Here is a 21,442-nt window from a genome sequence, read left to right as displayed (position 1 = left end):
GCTGAGCTCCTGATAACACTCCTGCTTCTTGCTAATTATCTTTCAGTGATAAGCTGTCGAGATATTTGTGTTTAAAAGACTGATCTACCTGTTAATCTGCAGAGTGATGCAGGGTAACTGTGTACACGGACTCTGATGGCCTCCTTCCCCCCAGGGTGTGAGTTTTGAAAGCAAATACATCTTTAGAGCTGTCTTAAAAAAGAGGACAGAGGACAGCAAGGTGAGGCAAGTAGAAGAAAAGCCAAGATGAAGAGAACTGCAATGTAAAATAAATAGGCTTCAGTATTACTAAACCAAAGGAAATTAATGCATGTGTCAAACCCAAGGGTACAATCCCAGCACAGGACTAAACACCTGCCTGAATTTGACATATTCCCTTATTTGAAAGGGACAAAGGACACTGTCAGGTTAAGGTATGAGGTATTCCCAGACACCAAGCACAGAAATTTGCCTTTTGTACCCAAAAAAAACAAAAGAAAAACTAGTAAATCTCTTTGTCTCTTCACATTTTTCTCACGTCCCGTGACTGAACTCAAGTATTTCACCGATGAACTTTCTGGTCTGGCTGGCTACAGTGGTTGTCCTTAAGCACTGGATGGCATTAGTAGGGTTGGTTTAAAAAATAAAGAAATGCTCTTTTCTCTCCCCACTGCTTCCCTACCTATGAGGCCCGTGAAGCCAACGCAGCAGGAGTACAGCAAGAAACAGTCTGTTTGGTTCATCCATCATCAGCAAAACTGTCAGTTCAGCTCCAACAGCAAAATCTTTATTACTGGTTATGATGCAAAAGGCAGAAACCACACGGTCTGATTTCCCCAGATCTGAGGCTGAGTTTGCAACACCAGCAGTTGGAGGGGAAATAATTTTGACTTTTCACCGAGCCAATCTGATCTGGAAATTGTTGAGAGCAAATAAATATGGAATTCCACCGTGGCATTTCTGCAGTTGCTCTCCAGCTACAACCACCTCCCTTCTTTCATGAGCATCAGTGATTAGTATTTGGCACATGTAAAAAATCAGCTATTCCCTGAAGCCATGCCTGACTGATCAATTACAGAACTAATACCTCTTCCAGAGGTCAGTTTAAGAGATGAATAATCCCTTTCAAACTTCCCAACCTGCAGCACGGGGAGGTTGTTATTTGGTTTTCTGCAGCTCTCTTGGAAAGGTCAGAGTGCCCACAGTACTCAGCTGCCCACAGGAACACACAGCAGTATATCCCAGACAATCCTCCAGGTGACCAACGACCTTTCTGCAGTAAACAGCCTGTGCAAGAGAGGTGCTCTCTTTTCTTCTCAAGAAAACAACCATTTATTGACCCTGGACTTGTCTTTAAAGGCAAGCAGAACCCAAGCTGTCTGCCACTCTGTTACCCACCAGTGCAAAGCAGATACCTGCATGCACATGTCAGCTCAGCTCCCTGCAGCACTTACTTCTTCTAACAGGCTTTTCTGGGTGTCATTTCAACTTGCTAATCCACCTCTTTTCCTTTCTGCACTCTGAGGAAACACAGCACTGAAAGCACATGAGTGAGTGAGGGAAATACACCCCCCCAGCCTGACTCCTCAATCTGCAAACAGCTCCGGTGCCCCTCACACTCCAAAGGGCTTTCCCAAACAGCAGTAAAGTGGGAGACACCACAGCTGTGGGTTTCACACTCTATCTTTTAAACAGGAAAAGTCTGGCAGGGCTGCATTAGCACTTTCCACACATACCAGCCAAGAAAGTCATGACACACCCTCCTCCCTAGCTGAAGCATCCAGCAGCTTAGAGGCTGGTGGGAAAGAGCAGATACAAGCTTGGATTCCTGCTCAGACTGGAGGGGTCCTGTGGAAAACAGAAAGTTCCAAGTCTCCAGGCTGGGCATCAGCTCTGGGCATCTTTGATAATGCACTGTTTTTTCCTCCTGGCTTTCATCTAAACTCTGGCAGATGGGGAAAAAAAATATCAACAAATTCCATCCACATCCATCCTCTCTGTTATAGAGGTGCTGACCTGTAAGAATGGCCTAAGGGGAAGCAAACAACAAAGCTTTTAGTACAAGGATAGTTTGGAACACATTTTAGCAAATTGCAGGACTTAAAGCTCTGGAGGAAGGAGAGAAAAGCTACTTGCAGCTACTGCATACACTTTAAACCAGCCAGTAAACTCAATACCTGCCCTGCCAGCATCTCAGATCACATGAGGAATATTTGCTAATCCAAAGGCTGTATCATCACTTACTTCTGCCTTGCAATTCTTTTTTTCCCCATCTGTTTCTTTTTATACAGCATTTGTCTTCTAACCTTCCTGATTTGTTTTCTTCATGTCTTTTTGATACACAAAAAAAAAAGATACACCTTATCTCCTTCCCAGGCTGCACCACCCTCCCTTGTTTTGCACAGTCAGTCTCATATCTCAGCACCATATTTATTTCTCTCTCTCTCTCTGAATAAACACAGTGTAGGCACTTTTAAGGAATAAGGGCTCTGTTTGAAGAGTAATTAGCTGTCAGCATAAAACTAATATTTATGGATTCTCATCCTTGAAAACTCTAACTCTGCTACCCAGCACTGATTATGGCTGTTAGAAACAGATGGGGCTGAATCCATACAACTTGAAATAATCCTACATTTAAAAAATAATTAACTACAAATAAAGGACTGAATGAACACCACTCGCTTTCCCAAATTCGATTTTCAGTTTGACTTGTTTGCCCGGAGCGGAAGCTGGATTATTCCCAGGTATGTGGGGCTCCCTGGAATACCTTGGAAGTGGGATTCTGCAGAGTATTCAGGCACACACTCCCCAACTCCCAGCACACGCGACGGTCGGGTACTGGAATATTCCAAATGCCCCGGAGCTGAGATGCAGCAGGAAAGGATGGCTCAATCTCGACTGGGATCAGAAAGAAACCCAGCACCCCTGGGTGTGTTGTGTCTGGTTGCCCGGCACAGAAGTTGGAATTTTACCAGCCATGCAGCCTTTGTTTTAGTGACTGACAAAGATACCGGGATGAGAGATTGAAAAAACTGGTTTTAAAATGCAGGTTGGAGTGGATGAAAGCCCTCGGTGTGTTACTCTTTGGACTTTCTCCTCTCTTCAACCTGGGGCAGCATCTTTGCTGAATGGCTGCACCTCTGAGAGAGCACAAACTCGGGAAATTTACACTCTGCTTAATTAAATCTGTGCTTTTTACTTATTGGCACCTCTTTCTGGAGCAAAATTCCCTCCAAGTTGGTTATTCATCATAGCAAAAGGATACGACAAACACAATCGAATACTACACAGAGCCTATTGCTCCTGGTTAACTGGGTCACAGCCCGTCTGCGATGTTTGTGAGGCTGCCAGGCTTTTATGCACGAGCTGTGGGCACGAGGACAAATTCTCCCCTCACCCTCACACCCCTGCAACCCTCTCAATAAGGTTATCCTGGCTCGGCGGGGTCACAGCGAGGGCAGCCCTCGGCTCCCTGTTAGTGGGTAACGATTCCTGTGCCAGTTCCACAAGGATTCACAGGGACAGACCCTCCTGCTCCTCCCCAGCTCCTGTGAGGGCACATCCCATCCCATCCCATCCCATCCCCGTGGACCAGCACAAGTTTTGTCCCCATTTCTGCAGAGATTCACACCGACCCCCTGAGGATGGAGCCTCTTGCACAACCAGACACCTCCTGCCAAGCGAGTTTTTTTTTTTCCCTAATAATAACCAAGCTGAAATTTAAATTTCCCTTTGCTTAATTTCAGCTCTTTAATTTCCAGTCACACCCCATCAGGCTGCCTTGACATTTCCTCTCCTGTGAGCGGAGGTGTGTGCGCCCGCTGACAGGAACACCCCCTGGGAAAGGGACAACCCCAACTCCTGCCACTTTCCTTGGGAAAAGGAAGGAGAAAGGGGGACGGGAGGGTTGTGTGGGAAATGAGGGTGAGGCTGGGGAGGTGAGGGAGGGTGAGGAGAGTGGAGGCAATGAGGGGAGGAGGAGGTTGTGAGGAGAGGTGAGGGGTGACTGAGGGAGGACACAGACACGAGGGCTGACTGAGAGGGTACATGGCTGTGAGGGGGGCAAGGGCTGATTGAGAGGGGGGCACGATGTGAGAGGAGGATGAAGGTTGACTCTGGGGGGGACACAGCTGTGAGGGCTGACTGAGGAGGAAAGTGGCCATGAAGGGAGGCGAGGGATGACTAAGGGGGGACATGGCTGTGAGGGTAGGCAAGAACTGACTGAGGGGGAATACGGCCACAAGGGCTGAGTGAGGGGGGACGCAGCTGTTGAGGGGAGGTGAGGGCTGACTGAGGGGGGACATGATGTGAGGGGAGGATGAGGGTTTACTCAGGGGTACCCAGCAGTGAGTGCTGATAGAGGGGGACACGGCAGTGAGGGCTGACAGAGGGGGTACCCAGCAGTGAGTGCTGACTGAGGGGGACACGGCAGTGAGTGCTGATAGAGGGGGTACCCAGCAGTGAGTGCTGACTGAGAGCAGCGCGGGCGCTCCTCACCTCTTTGATCTTCATCCTTCGGGCGCGGGTCTCGGGGTCCTCTCCGGGCCGCCCGCCCCGCACCGGGTGCCGGAGGCTCCGGCGGAACCGCTCGTAGTCGAAGCGGAACGGAGCCCGCGTCTCCCGGGCGGGGGTCGCGCCGGTGGCGGGCTCGGGTCGCCCCTCGCCGCCCTGCACCTGCTGCCGGGCGCCGGGCGCGGTGCGGGCGGGCGGGCCGGCCATGCGGGCGGCGGTGCGGAGCTTCTCCCGCAGGCGGCGGGGGGCGGCGGGGCTGGCGTGGCGGGGCTCGGCGGCGGCGGGGGGGCTGCGGGGCAGGTCGGTGTCGCGGGTGGAGGAGGAGGAGGCGGAGGACGAGGAGGCGGAGGATGAAGAGGAGGCGGAGGCGGTGGCCCGGCGGGGTAGGAAGAGGCGCTTGAAGCGGGAGGAATCGGGCAGGAGGAAGAGGGCCCCGAAGCAGAGCGTGAGCAGGCCCGAGAGGAAGAGCAGGAACAGGAACTTCTGCGGCAGCCGCAGCCCCAGCGCCGCCGGCCAGCCCGGCATGCCCGGCAGCTTCCGCAGCACCACCATGGGGCACCGGATCGCGGCCGCCGGGCGGGACCCGCCGCCGCCGCCGCCGCCGCCCCGGGGAGCGCCGCGGGCTCCTGCGGCCAAAGGCTCAGCGGTGCCCGCCCGCACCACCGGCCGCCTTCACCGGGGACCGCACGTGGGTGGCTCCGGGCCGGGCGGAGCGGCGGCTCAGCGTCCCCCCTGCCGGCATGAAGGCGGCGGCGAGCGCATCCCGCCGGAGCCCGGCTGGGCTGGGCTGCTCCCGGCGGCGCTCCCCGTGCAGGCTCCCCGCCGGACGGACGGACGGACGGACGGACGGCTGCGGTGTGGGGCTGGCTCAGGCAGCGGCGCCGGGGAGGTGCGAGCCGGTCTCTCTAGGCGGTGGGTTCATGCTGCAGCATTTCTGCGGGGCGGGGGGGGGGGGGAGAGACACAAGAGCGCGGTCATTCAACACCAACGAAGGAGGCAGCCGGCGATACAAGGCTTTTGTCCCCTGCCCGTCTCCCGCCCTCCAGCTGCACTAGTTCGCTTTCCCTCTCTCCGGACTTGCCATCAACTCCCCAGTCCGCGAGCAGCTCCTGCTCTGCACCATCTCCCTTTCCAGCTCCGGGCTGCTGGGCTTGGCTGGTAGGGAAGCCCGGGGGGCAAGAGGGGCAGCGAGAAGGTCCTCCTGCTCCTCCCTGACGGGGAGCGAGAAGCCCGGGAGAGGCAGGATGCCCTGGAAGGCGCAGGATGCCCTGAGACAGCCCGGGAGAGGCAGGATACCCTGGAAGGGGCAGGGTGCCCTGGGACACAGCACAGACAGACAGGGACGAAGCTGCTCCGCTCCTCTCCAGGCTGCCAGGGGCTGCCTTCACCCGCGCAGGGCTGGGGGACGATGGGGCTGCAAACCAGCCATGCGGAAAGCTCGGCTCGGGCTGAGCTTCTTATGGCAAAAAAAAAAAATTAAAAAAAATGAAAAAATTAAAAATCTACGGGTTTTGGTCTTGCTAAAATAGATGCCGGCAAATTCCCTCTTTCCCCCAAATCTCTGCTTGGCTGTTAGAGTTATCCACATCCCCACACCAATCTCCTCCTTACGGGAGAGACAGCGCTCAACTTTCAGACCCTGAAAGCAAGCAGGACACGGCTTAAAATCCTACCCTACAAGCCCCCAAAACACACCTTCTCCTACGGGCAGGGACAGCGCTGCCCCCCCGAAACACGCCGCCAGCCCCGCTCGGCGGACGCTTTCCTACCCCCAGCCCTGTTTTACTCACCCCTCTGACAAATCCAAGCCTCTCCGGCTCCTACAGTGAGCAAAAAATCTTCTCAGTCCTGCCCGCTCATCCCAAACAGCGAGAGCCCCACTCTCGCTGCTGCCAGCGCTCAATTAGGAGAGGGGAGAAGCCGGGCTCTCTGGGAGACAGCTGCGCTCTCCCTGCCCACCCAGGCACGCGGGAGGGGAATGCCTAACTGCACTGAGCTACTTGGATGCCTCTGCTTTTCACCTCGGAGGGGACCCGCGGGGCCGCTGTCGCCGCCCGGTGCCCCCTCACGGCAGCACCGCCCGCCGCTCACTGCGACAGCGCCGGGGCACCGCCCCCCGCCACGCCCCCCGCCACGCCCCCCGCCCGCCAACGGTCACCCCGCCGCCACCGCCAGCCAATCAGCGCGCAGTGCCCCGCCCGCCCTCGCTCACTATTGGCTGTCTAGCCTGCCTCGCCTTTTCCATTGGCTGTCCGGCATGTCAGACAAGCCGCGGGGCCCGCCCCCTTGTTTACCACAGTTGCCCGGCTCCGGCTCGCGGGGCGGCGGGCCCCGCCCCTTTCCTCCAGCGGCGGCCTCCTATTGGCCGCGAGGAACGCGCCGTGCCCTCTGTGATTGGTGGAGGGGGGGGCGCAGCTACTTTAAAAAGGGGCTGAGGGTACGGGGCGGCTCCAGACACTGTGAGAGCTCGGCAGGTGGGGGGTGGAGGTAGCGCTGCTTTTCCGTCACTTCACACTTTATAAGGGCTTTGAGGGGCTCTCCTTACACCTTGTGAGGGCTCCGAGGGGCGAATTTACCCGGCACAGCCCGCCCGAGGTCTGATGTGTGCCAGAAGGGCAGAATTCACAAGATGGGATTCGTACCCGGAGGGTGATATGGCCCTGAGGGCATTGCCTCAGTGCCTGATAGGAGAAGGGCCCTCAGAGGGGGCAGGTTGGAAACCACCTTTCTGGTTTTTATGAGCCCACAGCCAAATGCAATGAACCCCAAATCCTTAAATCCTCACCCTTAACCTTCAAGGTACCACACCAAGTAAATTTGAGAGCGACCCCGTGAGGTAATACTGTACCAGAGGGGAAGATGGTGAAACAAAGCTGCTGCTCATAAATGTTACAAAAACAACCCCAACCAAGCCTGCAGAATTCGCAATGAAAGAGAAGAAAGGGCAACACCCAAACCTGGCAGCACCTGGAATTGATCAGGAACAGCTGGATGGGGGGAATGGGGCTCCAGAGGTGGGATTTGGGTGCTGTGGGTAGGACGAGGCTCCCAGGAAAGGGTAAACGCAGCCACCGGAGCATCACTGTGACTAAACTTGGAAGAGCTAAAAGAGAACATTTTGTAGGCTGGAAAGGAGCTGGAGCTGAGAGGAAAGAAATCATTTGCTGTTTGCGTCTGCCTGCGCGCAGTGTGTGCCTTCTGCACAAACAACCAACACCGCAGGGGAGAAATACCTGAGCTGATTGCAGGGCCCCAGACTTTGAACTGCTCGGCTGAGTAGCAGAAACATAACTGTGTAACTGTATTGTCATTTTCCTATGGAAAGCACTTTAAGCAGGTAGCAGAACCACTCTAGGAGAAGGATTCTGGAGCTGCTCCTGACGCAGCCATGCCCAAGCATCATCTTCACCTTCACCTTCCTCCACGCCTCCACAGCCTCTGCAGGTTTTCCTCTTGTCAAAATAAACCTGAAAAGCCTCGTGCTTTTAGCTCTGGTGGCTGCCCACTGGACCTTGAACGCGGTGGCCACCCCTCGGAGGCAAATTTGCATCCTGATTGTTTGGGTTTGAAATCGCCCTTTCAACCATCGCCTGCGGTTTGGAGGCAGGACCCGGCTGAGCACGAGGGAGATGTGGGCACCACCGCTCACCCGCCGCGTTTGGTTTCCTCCGGAGCAGCTGCTGGAGGAACGCTCGGCACAGCTGCTCTCCCTTCCCTGCCCTGTAGCTGCACCGTGAGGGAGAAGAGGAGGAGACTCAGCTGCTTCATCTTGGCAGGTCGCGCAGGAGCTCGCGGAGCGCGGCAGATGCTCCACAGGCTCCTCGGAGCCCAGGGGAGCAGCTTGTAAAGGACGATTTGGTTTTGCTTCTTTGCCCGGCTTCACAAGGAGAAGGGGAGAACCCTGAGAGCCAGCTGCCAGTTCCAGTATTTCGAGCATGGATGCAGTTTGGCAGGGCTTTTACTGCTGACCTGCCTCGTGCAACCCCCCAGGGAACAGCACCAACAAGACAGAATCACTCCATGGGCTTCCATCACCCCTTCTCCCCACACCTAGCACCTGCCTCATTGAATGGAAATAATCCTTCACCTTCCTTAAATCTCTTTCCCTTGGGAGACCTCACACAGCAGGCTGCATTTTGTCTCAGCCTTATTAAAAGAAAAAACACCAAACCCAACCCAACCAAACAAAACACCACCAAACCAAACCCTTCCAACTATTCTGGTGGTGGTCCCTTGATCCTCTTAGACATGGCCCCAGGATGGGAAAGGTTAGATGGCTCCGCTTCCTAAGAGGATTTGGGGGCATCAAGGAGGATAATAAAAATCAACAGCAGAGAACAAACCAGAGGGATAATAAAACAGTTCTGAGCAAATGGAAGGGCTACGCCTCCCTCCTCATTTCAGACAGCAGCAATGGAGAAGTTGGAGGCTTATCTTTTAATTAGGTTAAATTAGGAAATCTTTTTGTTTTGCTTTGTGTTTAGCATAACATTGTCTTGGAGGTAAAAGCTCAGAAATGGAAGGTTTTCTAGATTAGGTTAAATTAAGATATTATGCTTCTTAAAGAAGACAAAGCGTTGTCTTCAAGGTAAATGTTTAATTACATTTTAAAAACAATTTTGTCCATGTAATAATAAGACAGAGCCCAGCTCAGCCTGTGACTGTGGTTCCAGACGGAGGCCAAATAAATTGAGAAATTGGTGTTGAAGGAGTTAGGAGGCAGAGTGTAATTACTGGGAAGATGGGGGTCCTGCTGCATTATGATTCTTGTTTTTAGCAGGTCTGGAAGAAATAATTTAGAGAAAATTACTTTTTTTTTTATGGCCATAAGAAAAACAGAATCTAATATCCACTTTTCTATGAGGAAGAAAACTACAGAGTGATAGATAACACTCAAGGCAACGGAGTTTGGCCCGATAATTGCACTCAACCCTCCAGACTATCTTTTAAAGAGTCTTGATGTTTATTTTGCTCTCACTGCAGAAAATGCTCCCGTTGTGGCTGCAGGAGAGGCTGGGATGTCTCGTGATGCTGGAATAGCACTCCAGTTATTCCCCAGAAAGCCCTCTCTGGCTCTCAGAACCACTCCAGCTGGTGATTTTTAGGCATCACAGCGATGAAAGGATAGAGCAGGGAGATGGGAAGAGAGGCTCTGTGGTGAGGGCAGCAGGGTCAGAGTTAATGTGGTTCTGTGAAAGAAAAATGGAAAGGGAAAGAAAGAAAGGGAAAAAAAAGGGGAGGAAGGAAAGGAGAAGGCAGAGGAAGGGAAGGGAAGGGAAGGGAAGGGAAGGGAAGGGAAGGGAAGGGAAGGGAAGGGAAGGGAAGGGAAGGGAAGGGAAGGGAAGGGAAGGGAAGGGAAGGGAAGGGAAGGGAAGGGAAGGGAAGGGAAGGGAAGGGGGAAGGAAGGGAGAGAAAAGGAGGGAAAGGAAATCAACCCAACAACCCAGCCTTGTTTCATTGTAATGGAAAGGGATAGAACATCTAAAAGCATCCTCAAAACAGCACAGCCTCAGCATGTAAACCAGACACCCAAACTCTGTTGACAGCTACTACAAAGTACAGATAGTGACAACAAAACCTGCTGGAACTGCCAGCTTTAGAGAGGAAGGGCTCCTTTACCTCCCGAGGAACAAGCGTGGCGGTGACAGAACAAGGGGCCACCTCTGGAGGATTCCTGACACCTCACCATGGCATGGAGCCCAATTTGTGGCCCAGCTTTCTGCAGCCTGATCTGAGGAGCTGATGAGTCCCCCCCCTGCTGGGAACAGAGGGCTCCCACTCCGTGGGATGGATGTGGCTGTTCCCACTTCCCACCCCGGGCTCTTACTCACCCGTGGCCCAGTGGGGAATGTTTCGGGGAGGACGAAGCTTCTGAGGCATCTTCCTCCTCTGTGCAGCCCCAAGGCAGCTGTTCCCCACCTGCAAGCAGCAAGGTCTGATATTATCCAGGCATAGATGTGTCAGTCTCCCTGCAGTTGTGATCAGATAAGGGGAAATCCATACATTTAAAACAGCTGATCCATTATACAAACAACAGCCCCCAAACTTCTCCAAGCAGGGAGAATGAGCAAAACAGTCCCTGATGGCCTGTAATGACTCAGGGCAGAAAAAATCTGTCTGGTATTGATTATTTTAAGGTTTTAGAAACACAAGCAGAGGGCATGAGTCTGTGGAGAAGCCTGGATAATTAAGAGCCTCGTTATCTGCTCCATGAACGTGGGCTGCTGGGGTGTTTAACCTGGGAGAGTGTGCTCCTTACTTAAGGAACAGGGAGTGGGGAGCATGACTGCTTAGATTAAACCATGTGCTGAGGGATTACTAGGATTGTTTCCGTAGGAATTATTCTAATAAAACACTGAAAGGCTAAACTGTACTAATAATCCAACAGGTGATGGAAATACCACCTGTGCAGGGTGGATATATTGACAACAGAGAGAGTTTCCTCTACCAACCTGCACATGGTGTGAGAAGACTAATGTATAAAGTGGGTGATAAAGGCAGGAGAAGGAAAGAAAAGGAAGGAAAGGAAAGGGTAAAGGTATAGAAAGACATGCTTAAGGCTTGGCTCCTTGGAGCAGCCTTTCTCCTCCTCCTCCTCCAAATGATCCCATCAGCATCTGGTGACCATCCTGTGCTGCCCAGGGGGAGGTTTGCAGGCTGGAAGGCACAAGAACGGATAAACCAGTAGTGGATTTTGCCCTGATTTAATTCAGTTTGTGCTGTGCAGGAGGACAAATTTCATGTGATAATTTTAATGAGCTTAATGTGTAGAAAAATGGATATTTAGCCCCCCAAACCCTCAGAATTCAGAGGCAACATCACACATATCTGCAGGTTTGGGTGCTTTTCCTTCAACTCCACATTCAGGCATATGAGATATTAATTATCTGAATTAACACTCACATTTAGGGATGCACGGAAGCCTCGCTGAGAATTCCAATGGTTCTCTGCTAGCAGGAAACATTTACACAATATAACCCCCACCACCTCAGCCAGGCTTATATTTTATCTTAGAAAAAGGGAAAAAAGCCACTCACATCTGAGATAACAACCTGTTCTGTGTCTCTTAAACCAGAATTGTGTAGGAATGAGCTTTCATCAGAGGAAGAATCTTGCTTAATTATGGTGAAGGTCTCAGCAATCTTACCTCCTCTGTGCCAGGGAAAATATAAAACAAGCTAAAAAATAGTACAAAAGCAGAAACATAGCAGAAGGTGCATGGAGAAAAGAGCAGAAACAGTTCTAGTTTATTACTTTCCTGTAATAGCAGGTGACTAATGTAGCAGCCTGCACATTGTTTCCCCATTAAAATCAGCATCATCAGAATGTCTGTGTTCCATTTTCCCCTACTTAAGTAAGGTGAGGGCCACGGGAATGCAGTGAATCTGCTCTTGTGAATGTGGAGCAACAGCCTATTTTAGATGGCTTCAGAAATAAGATCCCAAGTGGAAAAAAGTCTAAGAATAATTTTCAGCCCGAGACTTGACTTGTCAGAAAATGCAGTTCAGGCAAAGCAGAACTCCAGGTGAATCCGTGATGAACTCGGTGAAACAAACCCAGTTTTCCACAAACAGAAGCATTGAGAAAGCCCAATAATCTTAAACCAAACTTAAATATTTGTTTTGAGAGTCAAAAAAGCATCTGGAGTCAACCCAAGCAGCAGTTTGTGTAAGATGTGGTGGTCCCAATGGCCTCCTGGGACTGAATTACCTGCTGTCTATAGGAGGGTTTCATCTGGAGTTGTTTGGAACAGAGAGATCTCCCCTCTTTTTTGAGATAAAATCTGGCTGTCCAACATTTCCTAGCAGACATCTGAATTGTTTGGGAAGAACCCAGGAGGTGACAGACCCATCTGACATCAGTGGGGACTGAGAACAGCTTACAGTGTGCCAGGAGACCCTACTTGAGAAAATACAGGAATTTTCCGGCTGCAGAAGGAGCCAAGCAGACCAATGCTTTTGGAAACTGCCAGGCTTCCTAGCAGTCATTAAAGACTGGTTTAGTTTTTAAGGAAAATAACCTCCAAAGGGTGAATTTCCACTCATTTGACAACCATCTGTGCAGTCCAGAGGCATCCTCACGTGCCAGCAGCTATCCCTGCTCTCCCCCAGTGTGATAATCTCTGCTCTCCTTGAAGGGGTGGGCTGGGTTTGCTCTGAGAACGTTGTCAGGAACGCATATTTCACACACACAAAAAGTCTTCTTTCATCATATAAATATATCCCACTGTTGCTGCTTTTTAAACAGTGAATTTCAAGGCAAGCCAGAAAATAACAACCAATACCTTCAAACACTGGGAAGATTAATCACCATGTGGGGAACACGGGAAGAAAAGCCTTTCTGCTCATCACATTCATTGTCCACAGACTAGAAGACAAAAAAAAAACCCCAACAAACCCATATAGTCTTTTGGTTCTGCTCTGTGTTTTGGCCAAAGATGAAACACAGCCGTACATTTTCATTACCTGCCTCAGAGCTCTCGTGGTTTATATCAGCCCCACTGCCCCAGCTGCCCCCTGGGTTAATAATTGTGCCACAGGGTCAGTGATTTCAGCAGAGCTGTGACAGTTTTCAGCTCTGGTGCTGAGTCTGAAGAGGATCCTGCCCAACGGGGAGAGTTTTAGATGAGGATTAGTGTGTGAATTCTTCTGGACTAATAGATAAGTGCTACAATAATTTAGGACAGATTTCCAGCTTGTGGTTAGCAGACCCTTGGGGTTAATACACTGCTCAGTAGCAATCTATTAAAAAATACTGGAGAAAAAACCAATTTCATATAAACCATATGGGAAGATACACAGAGGACGTTTGTCTTTAGGAGACAAGTCAAAGACTAAAACCTACCAGTTTACACACATTGCAAAGAAATTTATCAAAGCAGCTGTTACAGGACAAGCAGTTTTGGAATCTTTCAGCAAGAGATAACAGTATGAGAAACTTTGGGGCCAGATTATTAATCACAGTTATTAATTGGAGTTATTAGACTTGATGGCAAGGGAGCCACAGAGGTCCTCAGGCCATTTGTCCACAGACAGGGTAAGTTACTGTCCAACGCTGCTGATTTTAATTGGATTCTCTCTGACACTTTTTAGGAAATCCTTGATAAACTCACTGGATCAAATATTCGACCCCCCTTGATTGTTTTCCTGAAGTGATGCAGAGAGACCCTGAGTGGGCTGCAGAGTCACTCCCCTGCACGTGGTCAGTGAGAAGCCTGAGTAAACAGATCCATCTCAGAGCCAGAAGTATTTTCCCCCTTGCCCTGGTGCCAGGCTCATTTCCCTTAAACTTTAATGCCTTTGAGCCAGGCCATTATGAGCCAGGCCAAGAGAAATAAGGACACCTCAGAGCATTTGAATGGGATAACATAAATACTTCCATTGTAGGGAAAAGGAAGCATTTCCAAAGAGCTAAAAGTCATTTAAACTGTGGTGCTGCAATGAAAATTCCACCTTATAGCTCTCTATATTGGCCATCCTCGGGTGACCACTAAGGCTTGGCTAAAATCATCTGTCAACTGTAGCTCAGGCTGCAGGGTGAAGCAGATCAGGAGATCCCTTTGGGCAGTTATTTTAAGATTTAAGGGCATTTTATTGGCACCACTCAGATGTCACCAGCCTCCTTCTGGAGTGATGCAAAGCTGCCAGGTTATTGATTGGGATAAATTGCACAGATCCTGGTGCCTGTCAGGTGAAGTCCCTCCCCAGGGACTTTCAAGGTAAGCAGAATTTAAACCTCTTCCAAGGAGGTCAATAGTACGTAGGGAAAAAAGAAAATATCAGGTTAATGGGGCAGATGTTCCAGCAACTAAATGTATTTCTATTCCCTGTAGAGAGGAGTAGAAGTTGTTGAAGCGCTTTGCCAAATTACAGAATTACCCTTTTCCCTGCCCAGCCATTAACCAAAACAGGAAAGCAGAGCCCCTGTGGAGTTCAGCATTTCCAGGGTGGGAGTTTCTGTGCCAGATCATCAGGATCCAGGCCAGAAAAAAAGAGCTAATATTTTAAACCATCACAGGAAGTCATCAGCTAAAGCCATGAAAGAGGAGTCCGCACTTTGCAGACGTGCTGGTGTCACAGTCCTATTTTGCAGGTTATTTTTTTCCCCTCAGAAAGGCAGGATTGTTGCTCTGTTTTAAAAATAAACTTTTCTTGATTGTCCATGTCCCCCTGCAAGGCCAAATCCCTTCAGCTGGTTGTCCTGGACACCGCACTGAGCTCCCTGTCAAACCCTGAAATACAGAAAGGGCTCAGTGCAGCCCAAAATAACTTCTAAGTCACCTTCAGGGTGAAGTTCATCCATCCCGACCTGAGAAACAGGTCACTCCAAACCTCGCTGGGATGAATCACTGTCTGCACTATATTTATCCCGAGCCTGGGGAGGTCTGCACCAAACTGTTGACATTTTGCCAGTCTGAGCCCAGTGAGCAGAGATGTCCCACCTACCTCGTGGCATCTGCAAGGCCATGGCCTGTGGGTGCCTCGTCATCCCAGCCCTCGAGAGGACACTGCACTCTCCTGACAGAGGAGCTCCCTTTTCCAGAATCATCCAGTATCCTGACTGTGGGGCTTTGCTGGTGCCAGATGACCAGCACAGCCCCCCTGTTGTGCTGGGAGAAGAAGGTTTCATCCTCCAGGTTGCTGCTGACTTCAGAAATGTCCTCAGAGGCCTCTCAATTTTTCCTGGATCAGTATAAAATAAAACAATTTCTTGGTGCTGAAGCCCTGTGAAACAGGAAAATGCTTTTCCTTGCTGGTGTCTCCGGGTGGTCCCAGCCCAGACTCACCACCTCGTCATTCCCCATCTGTTGTGGAAGAGGTCCCATGGAATGACAAATCTCATAGCTGGACCCATAGATCCAACTATATTTCAGCTTCCCTTTTCTTACCTTAATCTTGCACAGAGGGCAATGCCTAATCCATGTGAAAGAAGAAAAATCTTCCTTGGATCCTCATCCAGGATAAGCAGTTCCTCTTCAAGGACCCCAACAAACCCTGTATAGAGTGGTGCCTTCTCCCCCTCCTCCATGTCAGGGTGACACTCTGCCTGGCTGAAGTGCCCAAAAAAAAATGGGAAAGGAGTTATTTGTGTTGCTGAGCCTCGAGCTGCTGTGTTAGCTCACAGTTTTTAATCCTGGTCTCCTGTGGGCTGCTCCAGCCGTGCACGCTGCATACAGATGGAAAAGGCTCTGACCAGGTGGCCAGGCTGCAAAACAGAAAATGAGAGCTGAAGAAAAATAACACTTATGGGATTATAAAACTACCTGCCAGGTATCAGAAATGCGAGGGAGGGGGAAATCAAGTAGTTACAGGGGAAGGGAGAGGTAAGGAAATTATTGTCTCAGGGTGGCATCCTCCTGTCTCAGCTTCAAAAAGGAAAAAAACCCCAGAGGTTTCTTGGTTAAGATGTGGAAGACATGACCTGTGGGGACATCAGCCTTGCTGATGGGTTGCTGCAATGCCATCACTTCATGCTGCTGATATTCTCCCAGGTTTTGGGGCTCTTGGAAGCCAGAGACACTTGGGACAAGCTGAGCTTCCTGGGAGCACAGGCCCAGGAATGCTGTAGGGGACATGGAGTTAATCAGCGTGGCCTGTCCAAGCACCTCTGTAGGAGTAGTTAGCACTGTAGGGAGGCTGGAATTGCTCATTTTCTCACTGGTTGGTAGGGAATGTCACCTGGTGGATTTTGGAAGGCTGTTGCTTTGTGTCTGCCTCAATTGGTCAGGGGGTTTTTCCAGCCATCACCCCGGCACGAGTCACTGAGCCCGTGATGGCCCCTGGGCTGTGTGGGGTGGAGGAGGGAAGACATGGGACTCACCTGCAGGATGGATGGAGCAGCAACATCCAGGAGCATCTCAAATCCAGGCTGGGAAGCCTGCAGGAGCCAGGGAAGCCTGTGTGTACTTGGCCAAAGGCAAACCCAGCTCAGCCTTTAATGCTTTGCTAATGGCCTGCTTCCAGAGATTTCCCCCCAAACTTGCTCAGGGCTCTTTCCATTTCATCCTGGAAAATCCCAGGGTTGTCATCAGAAGCTTAGAGAGATAAAGGAGGGGAAACTTCAGCCCCCAAACACCCATTGCTGAGAGTTGTCCTGGAGAGGAGGAAAAATTCAGGGACAGATGCTCAAATGGTTGATGGCAAAACACCTGTTACATGGAAGGGTCTCTTCTCTTGAGGTACCTGTCCACCTTCTTGCTCTTTGAAAGGATTTTTGCACCTGGTGGATCAAACTCTGGAGGAGAGGGAATACAGTTATGGTACCAGGGCTGGAAAGGCCTTTCAGATCTAACAAATTTTTTTTTTTTTCAAACAACTTGGAAGCCTGTGTGTGGTTTTAAAGAGATCTGGTAACTCAGGCGTCAGTTTGGAGTCCAGCACAGAAGTTATTAAGTGACATCTCTGAGCCATGTGTATAAAACCAGAGAAGATATTGATAATGGTTTTCTCCCTGGTTACAATCTGCTGCATTTATTCTCACTGCACAGCCAGAAACCACCTTTCCAGATATTGCATTATGTTATCACTCCAGCACCTCCCTGAGATGGCCATAGTAGGTCCCAAATCAGATAAAGCTCAAGCTCATCAGGGCAGCCAGCCTTTAAATCACCATTTAAAGGAGGCTTTATCACTCCCTGCTTCAAGCTCTGCAGCCACAGCGTGAGGCACGAAGCAGGTTAGGATTCAGCTCACCTTGCTCCAGACTGAATGTTTCCCAGATTCTGGCCTCCATCAGTCCCAGCCCAGCGTGTGGTTCATCCTGAGGGTCTGAGAGTGAGTTAATCTCGTGGAAGAGATGGATTCAATGATATTTAACCGAAGCTGGCAGGGGCAGCAGGAGGGGAGAAGCAGTGACAATCCAAGAGCAGGACCACACCTGCATCCCTCCAGGTTAAAGTGAGATCAGCTTGCAGCCATCGGACCCCACCTGCTGATCACGGCCCAGGGAAGGGCTGGAAAGTGGGATCACATTGTCAGCTGGGGTGCAGAGGTGGTGTGGGGACACACAGGGGACCCCCGGGGTGGATGAGTCTGCTCCCTGCTCTCAGAGCAGGGACATCACAGACTCCCCTTCGTTATCACACAGGGACCAGCCACTCCACAGGCATCCCATAAATCACAGCTTGTTGCAAAGCAGGCGGGTGGGTGCCCTGGGCCATCCTGGAGCTGGAATCACACGGCTGTGGCAGTCACAGGCACCAGCATACCGAGCTCCCCGGGGGCTTTCGGTCAGCCAGCCGAAACCCAAGCCTCTCATCTCCCAAATTTTGCTCTGAGGAAGCAATACTTTAAACTTGTTTGCAGTTCTCTCTCCCTGGTGCTGTGTCAGGCAGGAAAGGAAGAGAGGTAATTTTGAGCTCAGCACTGTTGCACCTCCTTATGCAACGTGGTTAACGAGACGAGGGAACTTGTAGCTGGGAAGATCCACTCCAGCCTGTGCTGGCTCTGTCTCATCCCGGCCTCAAGAGACCACACTCTCGTTTTGAGGGCATAAAAAGCAGAACTGGAAAGGCACAAAGCATCAAGGGCAGGGGGAAGCACCGATGAAGTACAGCCAGCACAGCAGCCGAGCTTCTCCTGTCAGGGGTGTGAAATGACTTGTGTGCTCGTACCTGTCTGAAGCCCTTAAATAACTTCACCAGAAGCTCTCCCAGTTCTCCCATCACAGTCTGCAGACGTGAGTCGGGTCAGCTTGATATATAAATGGGAGACCACAAAGGAGCAAGTGACCCAGATTCTGACAGACTTTCCCCAGAATTTAATCTTGATATACAACACCAGCCGTCTGCTGGATCACAGTACTTTAACCCACGTGAAAAACAAACCCTCTTGTCACCCCTAAAAGCAAAAATCCTGCCTGCCCAGCACTGACTCTTTTCAGGCACAATCCCATCTTGCTGATGAGTTCTGAGCAACTGCCCAGCCCCAAAACACTCATGGATCCATCAAAGCCTCAAATAAAAATGCTGAAGATCAAATCTGGCCCGATTTAAGAAGCAAACCCCAAGCAGAGCAGCACAGCCCCATCCCCCTCCTCAGACATACCACTGGGTGACAGATCCTCCCAAGGACCTCGGGCTGTGGCTTCTGGGATTTATTTAATTACTCTGAGAGGTGAGAAGGTGGATGTGGGGAAGCTGTGAGTCAAAGGGCTCCACCTGTGGATGGGGAAACCTTCCTGCCTGACCTGATGCTGAACAGCTGGGAGGCAGCTGGGGCCGGGCAGGGACGGCTTTGACTCACTGCCTGGCACCAAAGGTCAGTGCTGTGGATTTCTGCATCATCTCTGTGCTCACACACAGTAAATATCCCTGACTCCAGCTGGACCACAGCTGTAATAAAGCTCTGTGAAAGTCAGCTGGCTCATCTTCCGGCTCATGCACCAACCACGAAATTACAGGTCCCTTTTATAGCCTCTTTATTAAAAGGTGATTTCATGGGAGCCATAAAGGGGGTGATTTTCAAATGTGAGCTGGATCTGCCGGTCCAACAGATTTTTTGCATCATGCTCAGCCCTCTTTAACCACCCACCTTCTCTCACTCTGACTCTTTTTTTCACTCACATGTTGATCTGAAAGTCCCTGGCAGACCATGCACCTGGTTCCTGTCACTGCCTCTGCTGGTGTCTCTCTGATGCCACCATGCCCAAAACCTGCAGCCTCTTTCCTTGGGAGCCCCTCTTTCTCCACGGACACGGAGCTTCCCCGACCCTTCCTTACAAACCGAACCAGCCAAAGAACTCTGACACACTTTCCTGGTTTTTAACATTTTCCCTTGGGCTGGATGAAGCCCAGCCACTTGTCTGCACGTCAGCTCTTATCCTACAAAGGTTAAGTGATCAGTAATATTTTGTATTTTCAAAGGTTGCCTCGTTTCAGTTTAATTTGCATGTTCTCTGCAAACACATCCTGCTTGAATCGCAGCCACCTCTGGGGGAAAATGCAGGGAATGATGACCTGGGAATGTACCACATGGCAGTGGGAATCAAAGGACATTAAAAGCAAATCCCTGCTGCTCCTGGCCATGATAAGATCCCAGTACACACGGGCTGGGTTTTAGATCCTGTTACTACGTACGGGTACATTGATTAAACCTTTGTTCTTAACCTGAGCTTTCCAAGGGAGCCTGTAAACATGGTGCACTATCATAATTTCAGTTATAATAATACATGAGCTCAAAGGAAGGCTCTCAGCTGCAGCTTTTTTATATTTAAAATCTTTCTGGCTGAGCAATTTCAACTTACTATTGATCCAGATGACGCATTTGATTCCTATAATTGAGATTGGAATTAAAAAAAAAACAAAACCAGCCTTTCTGTTTCTCCCAGAATGTTTGTTTCTCACATTTGACAGCTCTGTGTGTGCATTGCTCAGGCTTTTTCCATGATTAAAACGATGGAATTTTTCAAGAGTAGAAAGCTGTAGCTGCCTCAGCCCAAAAGTCACCGAGGAGGCTCAGATGTGGGGATGGGGGGGGCAAAATACCTGGGTGTTTTCCCACCCATTGCCTTTTAAATGCTGAGCGGCTGCTGAAGTTATTTTCTGAGGGATCACAGAATCCCAGACAGGTTTGGGTTGGAAGGGAAGTTAAAGGTCACCCAGTTTCACCCCCCCTGCCATGGGCAGGGACACCTTCCACTAGCCCAGGTTGCTCCAAGCCCCATCCAACCTGGCCTTGGACACTTCCAGGGATCCAGGGGCAGCCACAGCTTCTCTGGGCAACCTGTGCCAGGGCCTCCCCACCCTCACAATAAAGAATTTATTTCTAATATTTAATCTCAGGCTACTCTCTTTCAGTTTGAAGTCCTTCCCCCTTGTCCTGTCACCTGGGAATTTGGAAAGGATAAACTACAAATAAGACTGAGGCCAGCTTGGAATCCAACCAGCAGGTTCCTGATGCTGCAGGCTCAGTGATCCTCCCCCTCCCCTCCTGCTTTCCCCTGATCCAACAGAATTTACATCAGCTGAACTCCATGGAAATTCTTGTTTCACATGGGATGACCAGGAGGCACAGACTCAGAAAGAGCAAGCCTGAAACTCCCCTCTCTGGGCAGCCAAATGTGCTGGCAGTGACTCGGTTTAGATCTGTCTGTAGGTAGTGTACTGATGGGGAAAGTGCTGTGTATACGCTTGTTTGTTTGCAAAAAAGGTTAAAAAAAAAATTCTATTAAAATCCTGCACCTCTGGGACTGTCTTTGAAAGGCATGTGATGTGACTCCAGGAGAGAAGTGATCAGCCTGCAATAATTTAGATGTTCCTGTTGCTATGGATACTTTCTTTAAGTGAAGCATACCATTATAATTTAAATTTCCAGTAACAAAGAGGAAAAAAAAAGAGAGCATATTAAAAGTAGTAAAAAATGCCAGAGACATAACTGTTTTATTCTTTGCTGTCAGTTTTACTTGTGCTGTGACAGCGTATAGAAGTGATAAAATTGCCACATCTGAGCAGATTTAGTGCTTTTACACATTTTATTACATTAATTAGACCTGAGGCTCGTATGTATGAGTGTGTGATAGAGGCAATAGCCAAGTGACAGGCCGGGTGCTGGGATGTCACATTAAAAGCAGGGGAAGGAGGAGGGTTGTAGCTAAAACAAGACCTGACAAGCAGCAAGTTTGGGGGGGTTGTTACAGCAAGATCAGCGGAGGGAGATGGAAACACAAAGGTACAAGCCAAATAACTCCCTGCAAAGTATCATCATCGAGGCTTTTAAGCCAAAACTTTGCCTGGAGTGGTGTTACCATCCGTGGGATTGTAGCAGCCGAGACAGAAACTGCTGCTGTGGTTTTTGCAGGGAAGACTCTCGTGGGGAGGTTGGAGTTTTTTGCTGATGGTGATGGCTGGAAAGGTGAAATAAAAAAAAAACCCAAAACCTTGGAGGCAGAAAAGTGGCTGGCTTGAAAGGAGGGGAGTTAAAATCCCCCTGGGCATCCCCCCCACCCCCCACCC

The 21,442-nt window shown here is 50.3% G+C and overlaps 1 protein-coding gene and 1 long non-coding RNA gene across 2 annotated transcripts in view; both read right to left on the bottom strand.

The window, feature by feature from the left end:
• MAN1C1 (mannosidase alpha class 1C member 1) overlaps positions 1-6,592 on the bottom strand; it is a 64,299-nt gene extending 57,707 nt beyond the window's left edge. The window contains exons 1-2 of the mRNA XM_064635419.1: positions 6,282-6,592; positions 4,477-5,425 (exon numbers count right to left, since the gene is read on the bottom strand). Of these exons, the coding sequence (XP_064491489.1) occupies positions 4,477-5,043 (567 nt within the window). The 5' untranslated portion in view covers positions 5,044-5,425; positions 6,282-6,592. The remainder of the gene's footprint in view (positions 1-4,476; positions 5,426-6,281) is intronic.
• A 2,090-nt stretch (positions 6,593-8,682) lies between these two features.
• On the bottom strand, positions 8,683-21,321 carry LOC135402104 (uncharacterized). Its single transcript, XR_010425025.1, has 3 exons — positions 14,937-21,321; positions 10,323-12,858; positions 8,683-9,680 (listed from the first exon to the last, which is right to left on the bottom strand). It is a non-coding gene; the product is annotated as an uncharacterized LOC135402104 (long non-coding RNA).
• Between the last annotated feature and the right edge of the window lie 121 nt (positions 21,322-21,442).

Source organism: Pseudopipra pipra, chromosome 24 (assembly GCF_036250125.1).
Source record: "Pseudopipra pipra isolate bDixPip1 chromosome 24, bDixPip1.hap1, whole genome shotgun sequence".
NCBI classification, from domain to species: Eukaryota; Metazoa; Chordata; class Aves; order Passeriformes; family Pipridae; genus Pseudopipra; species Pseudopipra pipra.
The sequence above is the reverse complement of the archived record's forward strand: the minus strand, read 5'-3'. Positions and strand labels throughout refer to the sequence as shown.